The sequence below is a fragment of the Muscardinus avellanarius genome (genome assembly GCF_963383645.1).
Source record: "Muscardinus avellanarius genome assembly, chromosome: 12".
Lineage (NCBI taxonomy): Eukaryota > Metazoa > Chordata > Mammalia > Rodentia > Gliridae > Muscardinus > Muscardinus avellanarius.
In genome coordinates, this window is record NC_137798.1 from 96,625,421 (window position 1) to 96,647,057 (window position 21,637).

Here is a 21,637-nt window from a genome sequence, read left to right on the forward strand (position 1 = left end):
AGATATTAGAGCAAAAAGCAATTGGGTAGAAATGACATGGCGACGCTGTAGTCATCACACGGGGTGACTGTGCCCCCCTTGAACTGTGGGTTGCCGGACACTGGCCGGCAAAACCGCCAGGCACTGGGGGTTGCCACACCTGGGGGTGGGGCTATGTTGGCAACTAATGGGCAGAGGCCAAGGATGCTGCTAAACATGCTACAAGGCAGGGGATAATCTTCCACGATAAAAAAAAAACAAAAAAAAAACCAAAAAAACAAACAAACAAACAAAAAACTTACCCGAGCAGGCATGGCAACACACACCAGAAATCTCAGTACTTGGGAAGCTGAGACAGGAGGAACACAGGTTCAAAGCCAGCCTCAGCAATTTGGTGAGACCTTTTTTCTAAATATTAAATAATAATAATAATAATAATAATGATGATGATGATGATGATGATGATGATGATGATGATGGCTGGGGATGTAGCTCAAAGTAGAATGGTCCTGGGTTCAATCCCCAGAACCACATAGACACACTAAAACTTATCTGACCCAAAATATACAGTGTGAAGGATGCAGAGGAGAGAAATTAACCTCAGAAGCAATGCCAGTAGTAAAGCAAGAACCACATGCAGAGAAGGATGACTTTTCTGGTTCTCTATTTGGTCACTTCATTGAGAAATCTATCATGACACTGGAAGCAGCTTCAAGGCTTTATTTATTTGAAGTCTACTGAAACATAATGACATTCCAACTTACTCAATAAACACATAAACACAGTATACATGCCTTAAATCATTATCCACCCTGTACTTGATCTAGATAAACCAACTCCCTTCTTCTGGAAATACATCAAGATTTAAAATATAGAATCGTTTTATGTTAACAGATGTCAGGCACGGTGGCACATGCTTGTAAGCCCAGCTATTCAGGAGGTTGAGGCAGGAGGATTGTAAGTTTGAGGCCAGGCTAGGCAATGTAGAGAGTCCTTGTCTCAAAATAAAATTAGAACAGGCTAGGGGTACAGCTCAGTGCCAGAGTGGCCCTGGGTTCAATCCTAAACACTGCAAACAAACAAACAAACAAACAAGCATATAGATATCAGAGTCCAGAGTAATTTTATTTTGTAAGGTTCCTTTGTGTCCTTTGGAAACTAATTACAAATTATCTGCATTTTAACAGTTCACAGGGAAATAATGTGAAAAGGAAGCTTTACAAAATGCCAGTTTTAAATGTTGCAAGATGATACTGTTATATAGGGCAGAAAGTGGGACTGTAATTGTATATGGTGGGTAGGGCATTTATTTCAAAACCAAAATTCACTTGATCATAAAAATTTCACTTGGTGTCATATAAGCATAAAGAGACTCCTGATAAGTTAGTATGTGAAAGGCACTGAGAAGCACTTACCAGAACACTCTCAGCCATGTACCACGGCATGTACCTGCAGTCTCAGGAGGTAGAGGCAGGAGGATTGCCTGTCCAGTCTGAGGCCAGCCTAAGACTCTCTTAAAAAAGTAAAAACAACCCTCAACTTCCCCACAAAAACACCATTCTCTACTCTCATATAAGAAAATTTTAATTCATTTAAATACTTTCTGAACTACTACTATGTGTTAAGCAAAAGGGGATATAACAATGGATAGGACAGGCATAATTCTGTTCAAAAGTGCTTAAAGTTGCCAGGTGTGATGGCACACATTAGTAATCCCAATACTTGGCAGGCAGAGCAGCCAGCCTCAGCTACTTCATAATGCCCTCCACAACTTAGTGAGATTGTCTCAAAATAAAGAATAAAAAATAGGGCTGGGATGTGGCTCAGAGGTAGATACCCTTGGGTTCAATTCCTGGTACTACACACATACAGAAAGTGCTTACAAGTCTAAGTAGGGTAAAGTAACAATCAGATGATTACAATGTAGGGGAGTGTAGATCTGTGGAGATGAAGAACTCTGAGCTAAGCCAGGTGTGGTGGTGCACGCTGGTCATCCAGGACTTGGGAGGCCGAGACAGAAGGATCACAGGGTGGAGGCCTCAGCCAGGCCCTCAGTAAACTAGTGAGACCCAGTTTCAACATAAATTAAAAACAAAAACAAAAACAACCAATTAGGGCTGGGAATGTAGCTCAGAGGTAGAATACCCCTGGGTTAAAATCCCACGAAACAAGCCGGGCGTGGTGGCCCATGCTTGAGAGGCGAAGACAGGAGGATCACGCAGGTTCGGAGCCAGCCGTGCTGGCCTAGGGACATTCTGTGTGCTACACCCCCAGATCTATTTTTATGAGAAACAGTCTCACTAAGGTGAAGATCTCCTAAATTGCTAAGGCTGGTTTTGAACCTGCCAACCTCCTGCTTCAGCCTCCCAAGTCCTGGGATTATAGGCATGCACCATTATGTCCAGCTACAACTCAGATTTCTAACTGTATGATCCAAATTTTTAACTTCTTTATCTCTGGTAATAAAAATTGTCTACTTTATAGTGTTCCTGAAAAAGTAACACCTTAAGTGTTATCTAAGATTGACAATAAAGTGTGAACTTTTTCCTTGTTTTGGTGAAGAGATGCCACAATAATCTAAACAGCAGAAGAAACTACATGGAGGCCTAAGGATGAAACAAAACCTGATTTACTAATGAAATAAAAGAATTCCATATAGAATAAGATATAAGACTGGTTCATGACAAGGACGTTAGACTTTACTCTAGAGAGTGTTTTAAAAATACTATTGCTTGAGCGGGGTGTGGTGGGGCACACTTGTAATCCCAGTACTTGGGAAGCCGAGACAAAAGGATCACAGGCAGGTTCGAGAATAGCCTAAGCAAGTAATGAAATGCTCATAAACCTAGTGAGACCCTGTTTCAAAATAAAAATAAATATTAAGGGGTGGAGCTCAGAGGTAGAATGCCCCTGGGTTCAATCCCCAGCACCTAACACACACACACACACACACACACACACACACACACACACACACTCTCTCTCTCTCTCTCTCTCTCTCTCTCAAACAAACAAACAAAAAATATATATATATATAGCTTGAGTTAGATGACAAGACTGTTTCTTATATTTAAGAATAATAAATGTATACTAGACATAAAAATACATACAAAATACAGGAGAGATCTTGGCTTAGCTACTCAAAAACTGAAGTCCTAACAGCATTAAAGACATTTTGATAATTCTGAAAAGTTGACGAACAAAAGAAGTCTGATAATCTGTGCTCCAAACACCCTAAGTGTGTTCACAAATATTATCTTAATTTAGCCAAATGAGAACTTTGAGGAGAATAATACTTCTCATTTTATAGATGTGGAAACTAAAGTACATAGAGGTTAGTAAAGTAAAAAGTAAACCCTTTACTTAATAAAGTAAAAAGCTAACACATAACTAAACAGAAAAATAAGTTTTTTCTTTATAGCCAAATACAACAAATACATCTTTTCATAATCATCCAGATACATTGCAAATTTCTAAATGTATATTTGATTCCTCTTTTATTTTACAACTACTATGAAATTTATACAACTAAAGCCAATACATGAAAAATGCTAAGCCTGTAAATTTAAACTCTACTTCTCCATCATCCTCTTGCCAGACATTGTTAAAGCATGTGACAGAACTATGACTCTGTAACTACGGCTACAATGAGACTTCCCTGTCATGAACTATTACTAACGTTTCCTACAAACTTATCTAGGTCTGCCACAAAGCTTTTTGCTTACAACATGATTCTTGTGTCTGGTCTCAAGTAAGCAAAAAATATTTTGGGAAAGTCTAAGACAAGAATAATTAGGTCTTATGAAGCATATTATAGAATACTTCTCTAAAGAATCATTCATAAACGAATCCTAGCAAACCAGACCTAAATATAATTTCAAAGCATTGTTTGGAAAGGGTGTAGTGGAGTATATACCTGTAATTCCAGTACTGGGGAGGCTAAGATGGGGGGACTGCAGGTTTGAGGCCAATCTCAGCAAGACCCTCAGAGATTTAGTGAGACCTTTTTTCAAAACAAAAATTAAACTAGGACTGAGGCTATACCTCAAAGAGAGAACACCCCTGGGTTTAATACCTAGTACTACAAAACAAAACTGGGTAGGGGGCAAGATATATATTATACAATGTATACAGGAATCAAAATATCATATTGTACCTCATTAAATATGTAGAAATATGTCACTCAAAATGTTTTCTAAAAATAAAAATATATTTAAAATTAGTTCTGGCATATAAATATTTTTCTAAAAAATTAAGAAAAAAAAGGAAGAAAGGAAGTAGCACAATTCATTACTCTCTTTCCATAAGGGACTATAGCTAGAACACTCACATCTTTAAGTGAACATAAAGGGCAAAGAACAATGTCTAGTCTAATTGATTTTCCCATTTATACTTAAAGACAAGAAAATGCTTCATGTTTATTTAAAATTGCTTACAAAGCACTCTTTCATGTTATTATTTCATCCCCAAAGTTCACTCTGAAGACCCATTATGCACCAGGCTCTGCTACATCCTGGAGTTCAAAGCACAGTGTCAGGGAAAGGGGTCAGACATAATAACGTATTGCAATACGGCTGGAAGCAGGTACGGCTGGAAGCCGGCCCGAAGCTGAGCGGGTAGGTAAGGGGAAGGCAACATAGCTAGATCAAGAAACAAAAAGCGTTATAACAAGCAGGAGATTTTTTTTTTTTTTTTGGTGGTACTGGGGTTCCTGGAAGCCCTTCTACCTCCGGGCTACACTCCCAGACCTATTTTATATTTTTGAAACAGGGTCTCCTACGCCAGCGCGGCTGGCTTCGAACCTGCGCGATCCTCCTGTCTCCGCCTCCCAAGCGCGGGGATTACAAGCGTGCGCCACCACGCCCGGCTCGAGATTTTTTTTTTAAATGGCAAATAATTACAAAAAACTGACTTAAATGATAAGAAATCTGTTACAAGAAGTCCTGAGCCAGGGAAGTTTCAGGCGCCAGGTAGTATGAAGCAAAGTGACGTTATCAAGACCCAGATCTCTTCTACCTTTCTGCTCTACCATCTTCAGGGAATGCTTCATCGTGTGGTAAGACAGCTGTCAGTAGCAATAGGAGCCTCATATTCCGTTCCTTTCCCAGAAATAAAGGGTATCTTTCCCTTCAATCTGATTGAGACAAATAACACCTTACAAGAAATGCCATGAGCTGATTGGCTTGGACTAGTCAAAGTCAACCTCTGGACCTGATGGGGAGTCCAATCTCAAAAATGCATGAACAAAAGCAGATTTCAGTTAGGAAAGTAGACGCTGCATAGACAGATAATAGAGATGAGGTCAAATAATGACAACTCCAAGCATTGACATACATACATGAAAAACAGCTTCACAGGGAATAAGAAATAACTGGTATGGATGGAGTTATGGGAAATCAAAGGGTAGACACAGACCAAACATGAGTCTGGACTTTATCCCACAGACAGTAGGAAGTTAACAAGTCTATTTAGTATGAAAATAACTAAATTGTTTTTTTCTTAGGAACATAACTGGGGTATTAATTCAGAGAATAGCCAGAGTTGGAGAGAGAGCAGAACAAGTGGCAGAGACTAGTAAGCTACTCAATAAATAGCTCAGACCAGCAGAGTAGGGGTAATGGAGAGGGAAGGAATGGAATAAAAAAAAATTATATATAAGGATAGAAAGCTAAGAAAGACATTTCTATATCTATTTTTTAATAGGTAAGGAAATTAAGCTTCAGAGAGCTTAACTGACTAAAGATTAGAAAGCTATAAAAAGCAGTCAGAATCTGAATGAAGGTCTGATTCCCAGGTCAGTATTCTCTTATATCACAGCTATATCTAAAAATCCCAACAATGTTCAAGAAAGGAATTTTTAAAATTTGTGATTAAAAGGATGTTTTTCTGTGCATTGAAGTGATTCCAATTTATTCCAACTTAACCTACTAAGTCTAAAGTTTTCAATTCTGTGAATAAATAAATAAATATTATAAATATATATAAATATTATAAATATATATTAAAAATATATAAATATATATATATTTCCCCCCCTCCAGTACTAAGGATGGTACCCAGGGGCATTCTACCTCCAAGCTACACTCCCAGCTCTAATTTTTATTCTTTATTTTTTCTTTATTTTGAAACAGGGTCTCACTGAGTTGTAAATGGCCTCACTATGTAGCTGAGGCTGTTCTCAAACTGTGATCCTCTTGTCTCAGCCTCCCGAATGCTTGGATTACAAGTGGGCGCCACCATTCCCGGCTGAATATTTCAACAACAAAACTGATACAGGTGCATTGAAGGAGGTTGGAAGTCATAATTTAGCAAGTATATATATATATATATATATATTAATTAACATATTACAACATTATACTATAATTACATTCTTCTTATTACATAATCTATATTTTAAAGTTTTATAAGTATTTCATATCTGGGATGACCAAATGAGTTAATGTCACATTTGACATGGATTTAATGTCAGCTTATAAAATCAGTACATAGCCAGGCGTGGTGTCTCACATTTGTAATCCCAGTTCTTGGGAGGTTGAGACACAAAGATCACAGGTTCGTGCAGCCAGCCTCAGCTAGTTAGTTGAGGCCCTCCACTACTTAGTGTGACCCTGTTTTAAAATACAGAATTAAAAAACAGGGCCAGGCGTGGTGGCGCACGCTTGTAATCCACGCGCTTGGGAGGCAGAGACAGGAGGATCGCGCAGGTTCTAAGCCAGCCACGTGCGCTGGCTTAGGAGACCCTGTTTCCAAATAAAAAATGTAAAAATAGGTCTGGGAGTGTACCCCGGAGGTAGAAGGGCTTCCAGGAACCCCAGTACCACAAAAAAAAAAAAAAAAATAGGGCCGAGGGTATAGCTTGGCATTTGTAGAATGCCCTTGGATTCCATCCCCAGTACCACACAAAAAAATTAATAAATAAAAATAAAGTTTAGCTGGGCATGGTGGCGCACACTTGTAATCCCTGCACTTGGGAGGCTGAGACAGGAGGATCGCACAGGTTCGATGTCAGCTTCAGCTACTTAGTGAGGCGGCTCAGCAACTTAGTGAGACCCTGTTTCTAAATAAAAATATAAAATAGGTCTGGGAATATAGCCTGGAGGTAGAAAACCTCTGGGTTCCACCCCCAGTACCACCAAAAACTAACTAAATAATAAAGTTTAGAGCTGGGCGTGGTGGCACACACTTGTAACCCCCAGCATTCTAGAGGCTGATACTGGAGGTTCATGGTTTGTGGACAGCCTCAGCTACTTAGTGAGTAGCTTAGCAACTCAGTGAGACCTTGTTTCAAAAATAAAAAAACTAAAAAATAGAGCTGGGGGTGTCGCTCAGAGGTATACAGAGGTATAATGCCCCTGGGTTCCATACCCAGTACCGCCAAAAGAAAGAAAAAAAAATAAAATTTAGTACATGTTTCTAAACTTTCTATATTATTTGAGATAGTATAATTATTTGAAAATCTCAATTTGAAAGCTCAAATTTGGAACATCAAAAAATTAAAAAAAACTAAAACCCACTGCAATTTGCACTAAAAATTTTTGAATGCTCTGCAAATAAATTCAGTACTGTTTGGATTTCCACAGAAATAAAGAATCACTAGATACCTGAAGAGTTTATCCTAAATTATGCCTCCTTTTGAAAGTCTGGATTCTGATAATTAACTTCTATTAGCATCAGCTTAGTAGAAAAATATTACCTCACTTTAAAAAGATAACTGTTTTACACTGGGCGTGGTGGCACACGCTTGTAATCCCCACGCTTGGGAGGCGGAGACAGGAGGATCGCAGAGGTTCGGAGCCAGCCACGCTGGCTTAAGAGACCCTGTTCCCAAATAAAAAAGTATATAAAAAATAGGTCTGGGAGTGTAGCCCGGAGGTAGAAGGGTTTCCAGGAACCCCAGTAACACACACACACACACACACACACACACACACACACACACACACACACGGTAACTGTGTTAGACCTAGGCGTGGTGAATCCCAGTATTTGGGAGGCTGAGACAGGAGGCTCACAGGTTCAAGGACAGCTTCCGCAACGAAGTGAGACTATCAGCAACCTAGGGAGACCCTATTAAAAAAAACAAGAACAAAGTAAGGTCTGCTGGGGGTGCAACTCAGAGGCAGAATGCCCCTGGGTTCAAGCTCAGTACCAAAAAAAGATACCTGTTTTAGAATAAGTTACTTTCTAAAGTGATTATTTTGTTCTAGAGTGGAGACTTTTGCTTTACTGCCATTTTACCAAGAGTGGGTCAATAAGGAAGATAGTTTAAAATGGAAGTAATCATTTTTTCAATTAAAAATTATAAACCAAAGCCAGGCATGGTGGAGCAAGCCTATAATCTCAGTATTTAGGAGGCTGAGACAGGAGGATCGCAGGTTTAAAGCCAGCCCAAGCAATTTAGTGAGACTCTCAACCATTCTGAGAGACCCGGGTTAAGCTCAGAGGTAGAATGGCCCTGGGTTCAATCTCCAGTACCATTACCATCACCAACACTACACTACCACCACCACAACAACAAACCGTATGTTTTTAAGCTTACCTGTCTTGTTGGTTCAGTTAATAACTTTGTGAGCACCTATGTATGAGGCACTAAGCTGGATGAATATAGTTACAAGCAAAGATGACTCATTCAGGTATACATCTCTATGATTATTTGGTTAATAGTTTTCGCTGCTGAATAACTATAGTGTTATTTTTCTTCCATCAAAACAGGCCTGGAAATGTGAAAAAAAAATGATGTCTAAAACATCAACTGGCAATGAGATATTATTCTGCCAATGACACCATAATTTTCTCACTCATCAGGCTAGAAGCTCTCTTTGGACAGAAACAATTTTTTTTTAACATACAAGATAAAACACTCAATGAATCTGGAATATAAGGAAACTATCTCAACATATTAAATATCAAACATGATAAACTCATGCTAAGCAGGGTGTGGTGGTGCATGCTTGTAATCCCAGTATTTGGGAGGCTGAGACAGGAGGATCAAGGTTTTGCAGGTAACCTCAGCTACTTAGTGAGTGGCTGGCTCAAAAATTTTGTAAGACCCTGTTTCAAAATAAAGAATAATAAAAATAATAGGGCTGGGAGTATAGTTTGGAGGTAGAATGCCCTGGGTTCAACCCCAATACTGAAAAAGAAAAAACAAAACAAACCCCAAACTCATGCTCATATCATCCTCAATGGTAAAAGACTAAAGAGTTTTTCTCTAAGATCTGGAATAAACTAAGGACTCTTGTTTTTACCATCTCTAGTCAACACAGTACTGAAACTCCTGGCTGAACTAGTTAAAAGAAAAAGTATTTGAAGTGGAAAGGAAAAAGTAAAATAACTGATTACGGATGACATGATCTTATAGGTATAAAACTCTTAATGATTCCAAGCGAGGTGTGGTGGTGCACACCTGCAATTTCAGTACTTGGGAGGACTGCCTTGTGGAAGCCAGCCTGGACAACTTAGTGAGACCCTGTTTCAAAATAAAATAGGGTTGGAGGTAGAGCTCAGTGGAGAATATCCCTAGGTTCTATCTTCAGTATCACAAAAACAAAACTCTTAATGATTCCACAAAATATTGTAAGAACTAATAAGCAAACTGCAAAGCTTCAGGATATAAAACCAACACACAAAAATGAGCTGCATTCTTATATATTAACAATGAACAATCCAAAAAGAAATTAAGAAAATAACACTACTTATAATACCATCAAAAAAGAACAAAATACTTAGGATTAAACTTAACCATGGAGATGAAAGACTTGTACACTGAAAACTAAAAAATGTTGCCAAAAATGCTTGCTTTGGCAGTACATGTCCTAAAATGAGAATAACAATGAAGATTAATATGGCACCTTAAAAAAATGAAGAAAAGTCAGGTATGGTGGTGCAATCCCAATACTTGGAGGCTGAGATAGGAAGATCAAACCTGCAAGGCCAGCCTCAGCAACTCAGGGAGACCCTATGTCAAAATGTGTTAGGAGTGCAGAACGCCCCTAGGTTTAATTCCTAGTACCAAAGGATGAGGGGCAGGAGGAAAAAGAAAGAACATTGCTGAAAGACGTTAAAGACCCCAATAAAGAGAAAGGCATCCTGTGTTCATGGATTAGAAGATTTAATAGCGCTAAAATGTCAATATTAACCAAGGACATCTACAATATAACTCCTAACAAAATACTAACAGCATCTCCCCTCCCCAAATTAGAAAACACACCCTAAAATTCATATTTCAAGAAATCCCAAATAGCAAAACACTGTTGAAAAAGAACAAAATGGAGGTCTCACACTTACTAATTTTGAAATTTACTATAAAGTTACAGGAATTAAAACATTATGGTACTGCCAGGCATGGGGGAGCAGACTTATAATTCCAGTACTTGGGAGGCTGAGGCAGGAGGATCACAGGTTAATAGCCAGTCTCAGCAACTTGGTGATCCAAAACTTAGTGGGACCCTGTTTCAAAATAAAGAATAATATAGAGCTGGTAGAATTTCTCCAGGCTAAATCTCCAGGATTCCCTCCTGTCGGGGCCAGCCCAACAGTGGCAGGGCTTGAGTGGGAAGGTAAGCACTGATGGCCCGATCACCACACGGAGCCGGGAGATTTGTCAAGCAAGATCTCGTTTATTCTCTTTTAGGCAACCCAATTTAAAGCAAAAAGCAAGGGGGGATTTTCCGGTCAGGAAACTACTCTAATCTGTCAAACTAAAGGTAGCGGGGGCAAAGAGATGCCCCCTTACATCCTTTCGGGGCTATCTGTTGCAGGTGTCGTCAGAAGCTCCGGCCTTCGCTACATGTAGCCCATTCATTGACAGTGCTTCCCACTACATGTAGCCCATTCATTGACAGCGTGCTGGCCAAATGTAGCCCATTCATGGGAAGTTTTGACAGGTGGCCAACGCTCATGGCGCTACCTGTCATCTGGCGGTTTGGCGCTACATGTAGCTAATTTGTCAGAAGTTCTGTCAGGCAGTTTGAGTAGACCCCAACATCTCCCCCTTTCTTTTTTATATATGAGGGCGATATGCATGGTCCCTGTTGTTGGTTGTCCTCTTTTGAGAATCTTACCCGTCATTGGGTACTCATGCTTGATAGCCGCTCATAAGCCACCCCAGCCCCTGTCTTAGGTTGTCCTTCTCTGAGGGTCTTACCCATTACTGGGCGCATGGGGGGCAGAGGAGGGATGTTTATGGTCAGAATGCCAGTCAAATTGGATCTCTACTCTACGGCCTATAAACTGAACTAATCTATTGAGGACACAGGGCCCAGGGTACAATCAGGAGAGATCTTGTCCACAGTGGGTTCTTTCGTAGATTTTATCGGCGTTGTCCTTTTGGAATTGCTTCATCTTGTCCTGGATTAAGCCTGATAAAAACAGCATCTTTCCTGTAAAAATAAGCAGATGCCTCTCTTTTCGGCTGTTAATAAATTCAATCCCTGTCTTTTTTGTAATATCACTTTGGCTAGAGAATCTAATTCGGCTTGTAAGTCTAGAATGGTTTTTCGAGATGCCCTTAATATTATTGATCACTTGGAGGCAGAGTTTTTCATGTAATTTAAAGGAATTCCGGGTATTGGGAAAGGATAATTTGTTTGTTTGGGGATCGAACCCTATGGCATAGATCTGGAACTCCCAATGACCAGGATTATTTGCTGTGACGCCCCCAGGCTCATTAGGGTGGCAAGGATGATCAATATTTTATTAGAATCTACAAAAAAGGAAGAAGAAAAGATATCCTCAGGGTCAAGAGTGTCCCTGGGCTCAAGAGGGTTATTTGACTGGGGAGGATATTTAATATTTCTAGTGGGGATCCATAAAGGGCGTGGTTCATTTTGCGGAAAAATGCACCCAAATCCTCTTCCAGCTGTTATTAAGGGGTCTGGGCCTCTCCATGCCCCTGTCACAGGGTCCTTCCATCGGACTTTAATGGAAGAGAAAGGGATTTGAGTGGCCCAGTGCCAATGGAAGGGGGACATCCACGTCTCTTTTGAAAAATTAAGGATATTTAAGGTTAGTAATGCTTTCCTCAACTGGTCATGCGGGGGTAATGACTCCCCCTTTTGTTTTTGTAATTGGACCTTTAGAGTCTGGTTACATCTCTCAATTAATGCTTGCCCTTGTGGGTTATATGGGATCCCCGTGGTATGGGCAATATTCCAACGCTGTAGAAATTCGGCAAATTGTTTGCTAACAAAGCATGGTCCATTATCAGTTTTTATTTGATGGGGAATTCCTAGAATGGCAAAGCATTGAAGAAAATGGCTAATGGCATGTTTTGTCTGTTCTCCTAAGTGGGCAGAGGCCCAGGCAGCTCGGGAATAGGTATCCAGAGAGACAAAAACATACTTAAGCCTTCCAAAATATTGAACATGGGTTACATCAGTTTGCCATAAATCATTGGGGTGCAGCCCACGAGGATTTACTCCCGCTGGCTGGAGGGGGGGGGGTATTTGTAAAAAAGGCTGGCAGGACTTGCAAGTATGAACAATTTTTTAAATTGGTTAATAGGAATCTGGGGGTATTTATTTTTTATTTATTTTTTTGTGGTACTGGGGGTGGAACCCAGAGGCTTTTTACCTCCAGGCTATACTCCCAGACCTATTTTTAGAAACAGGGTCTCACTAAGTTACCGAGCCTCACTAAGTAGCTGAGGCTGACTTTGAACCTGTGTGATCCTCCTGTCTCAGCCTCCCAAGTGCAGGGATTACAAGCATGCGCCACCACGCCCGGCTTAGGGGGTACTTATGTTTTAATCCTCTCCAATTTACATGAGTGAGCTGATGGAAGCGTGAGGCTTCTTGTACAGACATCATGTGAACGGTGTTAGAGGCTAATTGATCTGCCAGGGCATTGCCTTGTGATAATAGCCCGGGTAAATTTTGATGTCCTTGTAGATGTTGGATATAAATAGGGGACTGTCGCTGTATGAGAAGGCCTCGTGTTTGTATCATTAATGGAGTGATTGGATTATTATCTAATTTTATGTGGGCTTCCACCAAGGTAGGTAATAAATTTACAACATATAAACTATCTGAAAATAAATTTATAGGATCTAATATCTCCTGAAGGGCTATGGTTACGGCAAAAAGTTCCTTAAACTGAGGGGACCCATCCACCGGCAGAGAAATTATTTGAGCTGGCTGGAGGTCAGTGCCACTAACAAACGGTGGATAGATAACTACCGAGGCCCCGGTTCGCCCACCATTAGTAAATATTGTAAAAAAGCTGGGGTCAGGGGTAAATAAAAACATTTTTGGAGGTCTCCACTCCAGGCGCATGTAGGAACTCATCCATTCATAAGGGCCATAGTGGCAATCCAGATCTCCGAGAAATCCCTCAAGAGCTATTATTATCCTTGTGTTATGCCTCTGTAGCCACCTGAAATCGGCGAGGCGGAAGGGGATTATTATTTTATTGGGATCTTGGCCAAATAAGTGGAGGGCGATATTTCTGCCTTTAATTATGCAATCGGCAACCTGATCAACCATGGCATAAACCCGGGGTATCCCTCCTATGGATAAATGGATCCAATGCATGGGATCCCCCTGTTGGGCAAGTACAGCTGAGTATAAAGTTTTTCCTGCAAAAATATATAGGACAAAAGGTAAAGAGGGATTATAATGCTTGAGTTTGGCATCATTAATGGATTTTTGTACCTTTAATAACACTTGTTTACAGTGTGGGGGAAGGAGGATCTTGGAGGCCAAATCTAATCCTTTTAATAAATCAGAGAGAGGGGTGAGCTCCTCGGTGGATATAGGGATCCAAGGTTGAAGTGAGTTGATTTTCCCTAATAACACCTGTAATTGGGAAAGGGTATATTCCTGTTGTATAAGAAGTTGTGGCTTTGTAGGGGATGCAGTGTCTAGGGTTAAAATAGAGCCCAATATTTTGAAAGGAGGGATCTTTTGTATCTTATTTGGAGCTATCTTAAACCCATGCTCCACCAGCCTATGAATGCATTTATCAGTTAACTTTGTAACTGACCTGGGTCGGGGCTACCCAAAATAATATCACCCATATAAATATAAAAAAGAGAATTTGGTAAATTTAAAAAGGGAGATAATATCCTGGACATATAATATTGACATAAGGAAGGGCTATTAGCCATCCCTTGAGGTAGCACAGTCCACTCATATCTAAGATCAGGGGCTTGATAATTTAGGGAGGGGATGGAAAAGGCAAATTTTTCCATGTCCTCAGGATGTAAGGGAATTGAAAAAAAGCAATCCTTACGGCACTTTGGCAAGGGGTACGGGGTATCTCCCGTTTTTCCCCTTTTCCCTTGTAAGACTGGCTTAAGGAGGGACAATCCCTTCGGAAGTGACCCTCCTTCCCACATTTAAAGCAAGGAGGCGGTGAGGAGGACTTAATTTCCTGGAATGCCTGTATGAGGGCTTGGAGGTTTTCTTGATGACCTTCTTTTACTGCAGCAGTCATGGCCTGCATCTGATGACTCATTGACCCCATATCCTTGGAGGCTACAATCCATCTCTCTAGTGGTTGTGCTGTAAGGCCTGTGCAAGCCAGCTTACGGTCAGTTGTCATCCCATCCCAAACTAACATTTTTACAAATTTATCTCTCAGAGGCCCCGCGGGGAATTTTTTCTTAAGGCTGTTTTGGACTCGCTCTATGAAAGTTGGAAGGTCCTCGTGGGGCTTTTGGGTTATCCCTGCTATAGGGGCCTTGGTAGGACCATCATCTAACTTTCTCCATGCTGCTAGGGCAGCTGCCCTGACCTGGTCTTGATATGGAGGGGGCAAGGTGGCTTGTTGTTGTCCAGTGGAGAATTGGTCAAGCATCCCCGTTAACATACCATATGTTAGGGGGATAGCAGGATTGGTATTTTGGTTTCTCTCTCCTATGATCCTGCACTCCTCCTGATAACAGGCCGTCCATTTCATGAACAGAGGCCCTGGAAGGACAGCCTTAGTTAAATCCTTCCAGTCACGAGGTACAAGAGTCAGATGGGCCAAGCTCTCTATGAGCGTATTGGCCCAGGGAGAATTGGGCCCATCCTCGACTACTGCCTTTCTGAGTTCCTTAAGGTCTTGTGGGATCCAGGGGTGCCAGGTAGAGGGGAGGTTCCTCCAGGATTGACAATTATGGGGAAGAGTTGGGCCGGGTTTCTAGGGTCCCCCACCCCAATGTAGGATGGTGGCACCATAGGTGTCACAGGCGCCGGGGGAGGGCAAAAGGGATGAGCGGAGGGCTTGGGCCAGCGGGCGGCTCCAAAGGGGTCCAGAGAAGGGTAGAGGGGAGAGGAGCTCTGGGGTGCCTCAGGGCATGGGTTAGCCCAAGGAGGGCTCGACATACTTTCGTCCTCCATTTGGGTGGGCTTGGGGTCCCCCTCGGGGCACTTTCTTGGAGGCCTAGGGGGTAAACAGTTTTTTAGGGCAGAGATAGTAGGCAGTACTCCAAGAGGGGGGATCTCCCCTTGATCTACTTGGGCCCTCTTGATTAATTTTTCTATACTGTCCCACGTCTCCCACTCAAAGGGGCTGCTCTCAGAGAGCCAAGGGGTGAATTTTAAGAGATAATCCCAGGCTTGACGAGCCTGATCATTGGAAAGATCAAGTCCACGGTTTTTGAGCAGGAACCTCAGGGACTCTAGAGAAGGGTCAGGCTTAGAATTGGGCTTCCCCATATCTTATAGGGGGGGTGCTTACTGGCAGAGCGATTGTCCCGTCAGTGGTTTTTCTTCTTCGGCCGAAGAGAGTGAGGCCTCACACAGGGCACCAGACTGTCGGGGGCCAGCCCGACAGTGGCGGGGCTTGAGCGGAAAGGTAAGCACCGACGGCCAGATCACCACACGGAGCCAGGAGATTTGTCAAGCAAGATCTCATTTATTCTCTTTTAGGCAACCCAATTTAAAGCAAAAAGCAAGGGGGGATTTTCCGGTCATGAAACTATTCTAATCTGTCAAACTAAAGGTAGTGGGGGCAAAGAGATGCCCCCTTTCATCCTTTCAGAGCTATCTGTTGCAGGTCTCATAGGAAGTTCCGGCCTTCGCAACATGTAGCCCATTCATTGACAGTGTGTTTCCCACTACATGTAGCCCATTCATTGACAGCACGCTTGCTACATGTAGCCCATTCATGGGAAGTTTTGACAGGTGACCAAGGCACTCATGCATGGTGCTACCTGTCATCTGGCGGTTTGGCCTACATGTAGCTAATTTGTCGGAAGTTCTGTCAGGCAGTTTGAGTAGACCCCAACACCCCCCCACAAAAAAACAATAGTATGATATTGGCATGAAGACAGACATACAGACCACTGCAACAGAAGAGAGAGCCCTGAAATAAAACTTTTGCACGGTCAAGTGATTTTCCTTTGTTTTATTTGCCCCCTCCCCTTTCAGTGTTAGGAACGGAAGTGAGGGCTTGTTACATGTTGGGCAAGTGCTCTACCACTGAGCAACCACCCCAGCCCTTCAAATGATTTTCAATAAGGGTGCCAAGACCACTCAATTGGAAAGAACAAATTTTTTTAAACAAATAGTATTGGGAAAACTGGATATCTACACATAAAAATCTAAATAGAAGACCTACAACTATAAATTCTTAAAAGAAAACAAAAGGAAAAGTTTCAGCCAGAGCGGGGCGTGGTGGCGCACGCTTGTAATCCCAGCATTTGGGAGGCGGAGATAGGAGGATTGCGGTTTGAGGACAGCCTCAGCTACTGAGTGAGGCTCTTTGCAACTCAGTGAGACCCTGTTTCAAAACAAAGAATGAAATAGGGCTGGGGTGTTGCTCGAAGGTAGAATGCCTGATTTTCATTCCCAGTACTATAAAAAAGATAAAATAAAATGGAAAGTTTCATGACACTGGATTTGGCAACGATTTTTTTGCTATGACACCAAAAGCACAGGCAACAACAACAAAAAAACTAGGTAAGCAGGACTCCACCAAAGTAAGAACTTCAGCACATCCAAGGACGGCAAACAGGCAACCCACAGATTGGGAAAAAGCACCTGCAAACCAGGTATCTGATAATGAATGGGTTGATATTCGGAAAATACAAAGAACTACAACTCTATAATGAACAACCAACTGGTTACAAAATGGGTAAAGAACATGATATTTCTCCATAGAAGATATTTTTTAAAAGCCAATAAATACAGCAGAAGATGCTCAACATCATTAACTATTAGGGAAACACAAATCAAAACCACAATCAGACAGGACTTCACACTTAGGATGGCTATTATCAAAATGAGAAAAAAAAATGTGTCCAGGATGTGGAGAGCATGTGATCCTTGTTTACTGCTAGTGAGATTGGCAAGATTTTCTGGACATTATACCCAAAAGATGAGAGCAGGGACCTGAACGAGTGTTCTTCACCCATGTCCACAACAGCATTGTGTACAACAGCCAGAGGCAGAAGTCCATCCACAGAAGAATGGACAGACTGTGGTATGTACAAAGAATGGAGTATTATTTAGCCTTAAAAAGGAAGAAAATTCTGACACATACAACAACACAGATGGACCTTAAAGACCTCAGGTTAAGTCAGGCGTGGTGGCGCACGCTAGTAATCCCCGCGCGTGCGCGGAGACAGGAGGATTGCGCAGGTTCGAAGTCAGCCGTGCTGGCTTATGAGACCCTGTTTCCAAGTAAAAATATAAAATAATAGGTCTGGGAGTGTAGCCCGGAGGTAGAAGGGCTTCCAGGAACCCCAGTACCACCAAAAAAAAAAAAAAAAAAAAGACCTCAGGTTAAGTTAAATAAGCCAGTCACAAGCTGGGTGCTGTGGTGCATACCTGTAATTCCAGTATTTGGGAAGCCAAGACAGGAGGACTGCAGGTTCCAGGCCAGCCCTCCAACTTAGCAGGACTCTCAGCAACCTAATGAGACCCCGTTTCAAAATAAAAAAATAAAACAGGGCTAGGTGCATAGCTCAGAGGTAAAATGCCCCTGAGTGCAATTCCTAATAGCACATTATAAATAAATAAGCCAGTCACAAAGGGCAAATACTGTATGATTCCATACTTTTGTTTATATGTGGTACCTAGAATAGCTATTCATAGAGACAGAACAGAGGATGCCAGGAATTGGGAGTAAACAAGTTAGTGTTTAAAGGATACAGTTTCCGCCTGCTATGGTGGCCACACTTGTAATCTCAGTAACTTGGGAGGCTGAGACAGAAGGGTCACAGGTTTACAGCCAGCCTCAGCAACTTAGTGAGACCCTGTTTCAAAAAAAAAAAAAAAAAAGAAGGCCGGGCGTGGTGGCGCACGCTTGTAATCCCCGTGCTTGGGAGGCGGAGACAGGAGGATCGCGCAGGTTCGAAGCCAGCCGCGCGCGCTGGCTTAGGAGACCCTGTTTCCAAAAATGAAAATGTAAAAATAGGTCTGGGAGTGTAGCCCGAGGCAGAAGGGCTTCCAGGAACCCCAGTACCACCAAAAAAAAAAAAAAAAAAAAAAAAATAATAATAATAAAAATAAATAAATAAAATAAAATAAAAGAGGGCTATGTGTGTGTGTGTGTGTGTGTGTGTGTGTGTGTGTGTATGAATGGTACAGTTTCATTTTGGGATGATGAAAAGAATTCTGCAGATGGGGGATATGGGTGTAGCTGTGGTAGCGCTCATGCTTAGCATGCATGGGGTCGTGGGTCCAAACTCCATCATCCCCCCTCCAAAAGAATTCTGCAGATGGATGGTGGGAACAGTTTCACAAAGTGAATGTATAAATGCCACAGAGCTATACAATTTTTAGCGACTAAGATGGTAAATTTTATATGTATTTTACCACAGTAAGTGTGCACAACAAGCACACAAATACCTGGTATTCAACTCTTCTACTGACTTTACTGTAGTTTAGGACCTCCTCTCTTCATAATCAGGTAACCCATCAGCTACTAGCTTTGTCTCCTCCCAGTTCATTCTATCCTCTCATCGTTCTAACTCAACCTGTAGATCATTGACAGATTCACTTTGCTGGTTTCTCTCATTAATCCCTGGCCTCCAAACTTTCCAAGGCTCTTTATACCTTCCTCAAGAGAATAAAAATCCAAATATCCTCAATTCTGCACTCAAACTCTTCTACAACAGATAGGTATCCTTCCAACTGTCTAATGTTTCTTAAGGAAGGCATTCTCCCATGGAAATTCAGTTGTCAGCTCATTGCCCTCTACTCCCCTCCTCCAAAGCTAATCTTCAATTTATAGGCTTGCTTTTGCCTCATAAAGCAGCGGGTCCAACCTCTCTGTAAATATAAGTGCTCACTGGCCAGTCAAGCCCCAAGTGTTTCAGGATGTTCTTTAAACTCCTGAAGCCTCACTCATACTCCATCTACACTGATAGAACTCACTAGATTGTCTTTTAGATTTATGTGGTTCAGCCTATCTTTCTAAGAAAAACTTGAGAATAAAGTCTATATATATTACATTTCCTTCCTATAGTTCTGGTACAAAGCAAAGCACAAAGCAGATTTTTCAATAAGTGTCTGTAATTTTGGATGTGTGAGTTTCAGCAACTAGAATATGAAGTCAGAACCATTTGCTTTTATTGTATGTCTGAAGGTTAACCTATAACATTATAAATAGAACTGCTGCGACCCAACAAGATGAAAGACCAAAGTAGACAGTATAACCTCTAAAACAATCACAGGTGTTATAAATCCTAAAATTAGAGTCTGGTACAGAGAACTTGTTTGAATGTTGTTGCTGGAACACAGAACAAGTTTTGTGAGAGACAGAATACTGACCTATGGGCTTTAATAAATTCATGGAATAAGAAGCCATGCTTATACATGAAAATGTAGGCATGGGCCTATGAAAACTACATATGAAGTGTCACTCTGTTTTTAAGTTCAGGTTAGGAAAAAAATGTGCATCAGTTATTAGGTTCTGTCAGAATTAGAGAGGGGCTCTCATTTTTTCTTTCAACTTTATTGCACAAAGACCCAGGGATAGGGATGAGTAGGGGTGGTGGTGGAGAATGTAACCAGAAAGACTAAGTAGTTCAGAAACGTAGTGAAAAGAGCTCTCTCAACAGTAATGTAGGCAGGTGCAGTGGCGCAAGCCTGGAATTACAGTACTTGGGAGGCTGAGACAGGAGGAGGATCACAGACAGGTTTAAGGTCATCCTAAGCAACCTAGCCAGACCCTCAACAACTTAGATCCTGTTTCAATAAATAAATAAATAAATGGGCTAGGAATATAGTGCAGAGGCATAATGTCTTTGGGTTCAATCCCAGTACCATTGGAAAAAAAAAAAAAGCCTAGGTCTTAGCTTTGGTCTCACCCCTTTATAGCTGTAAGCCCCATGGTAAATCACCTCTCTGGGCCTAGTTTCCCAGCTTTAAAACAACAGTTACACCAGCTCTCTAAAGGTTTTTCTGACTCCAAAATTCCAACGCCAGTCTCATCAGAGCTGCAGTTAACCTTGTATGAATCTTGTAAAGCAATTTCAAATCTTTCTTCCACATTTCAAGAAAGCAATTTACTGCAGCAATCTAAGAGAAACGGATGCTATACAAAGGCAAAAAGATTCTGTTGAAAACGCTAAGTAAATTCTGCAAAAATGCCTCCTTCCTCGATCTCGCAAGATGTTTTAGCAGAGGAAACAGTGTGCTGGTAAAGCTAGCTGAGCCGGCTTCTGTAAATCAGGCCTACTCCAGAGTACTTATTATCTGTGCTGGTATGTGAAGGGGTGCTATTGTAGTTCGAAGCAGAAACAACAGTCCTCAGACTTTCTCCAAAAGCGGTGAGAAAGTTCTCTTCCTGGGTGTAAGGTAGTCAACAGCCGTGCAAACGATAAGGCACTGAAAAGAGGCGCACCTTTTGCCGCCCCAGCACTCCAGGAACACACAGCCCCCTCTTCTTTTATCTGACACCCGGTATTGTTTCCCTACCTGTCAAAGCACAAGCCCAGTTTTATCCTCCCATTAGTAACTTAACCGGACAGTCTAACTTCTCCCCTGGGGAGTAGCGGGCCCGAGGCCGCTGGCCCCCGGGGCCGGGCTGGCGGGCCTCACGCCCACCCCGCGGGTCGCGGCCCCGGCCGGGTAAACAGGCGCGGGCGTCCGCTCGGGGTCTCCCCGCGCCCGGGAGCCGGAGCCGGAGCCGGAGCCACCGCCGCGCCTCGGCCCCTCCGGCCCCGCGCCTCGGCCCCCGCGCGGCGGCGCCGCCCGGCCCGGCCCGCCCCTCGGAGCGCACGGGGCCGCCGGCCTGGCGCCGACCCCCGAAGCCCGCCCGCGCCCGGCCTCCCGCGGCGCCTCGGGCCCACCGCGCACCCAGCCCGGGCGCGGCCGCTTCCCGCCGGGCAGAGCGTCGGCGCCCCAGCCTCGGAGACGCCGAGGGACACTCACCCTGGAGGCTCCTCTCGCCGCTGCCGCTGCCGCTGCCGCTGCTGGGACCGCTGCCGCCGCCCCCGCCGCCGCCGCCGCCAGCACCGCCGCCCGCACTGGCGCCAGCACCCGCGGCCATCCTCCTCCTCTTGCCGCCGCCGCCCTCTCCTCTCCTGTCAGTGGCTCAGGCTCCGGGACTGCTCCAGGTTCCCCCCGCCGCCATCTTGGCTCCTACAGGGAGCAGGAGGGGCTCGGCTCGGCGCGGCCCCGAGGCGCATGCGCGGCGCTGCGGAGCCGCCCGGCCCCGCCCCTGCCGGCGGCGCCGCTCACGTGACCCGCCGTCCGCGCCTGCGCCGAGGGGTCGG

General features: G+C 43.0%; 1 protein-coding gene across 1 annotated transcript in view; it reads right to left on the reverse strand.

The window, feature by feature from the left end:
* Positions 1-21,411, reverse strand: part of BTBD7 (BTB domain containing 7) — a gene marked incomplete at both ends in the record, with an annotated part of 109,627 nt that extends 88,216 nt beyond the window's left edge. Inside the window, one exon of the mRNA XM_080707622.1 lies at positions 21,294-21,411. Within this exon, the coding sequence (XP_080563748.1) occupies positions 21,294-21,411 (118 nt within the window). The remainder of the gene's footprint in view (positions 1-21,293) is intronic.
* Between the last annotated feature and the right edge of the window lie 226 nt (positions 21,412-21,637).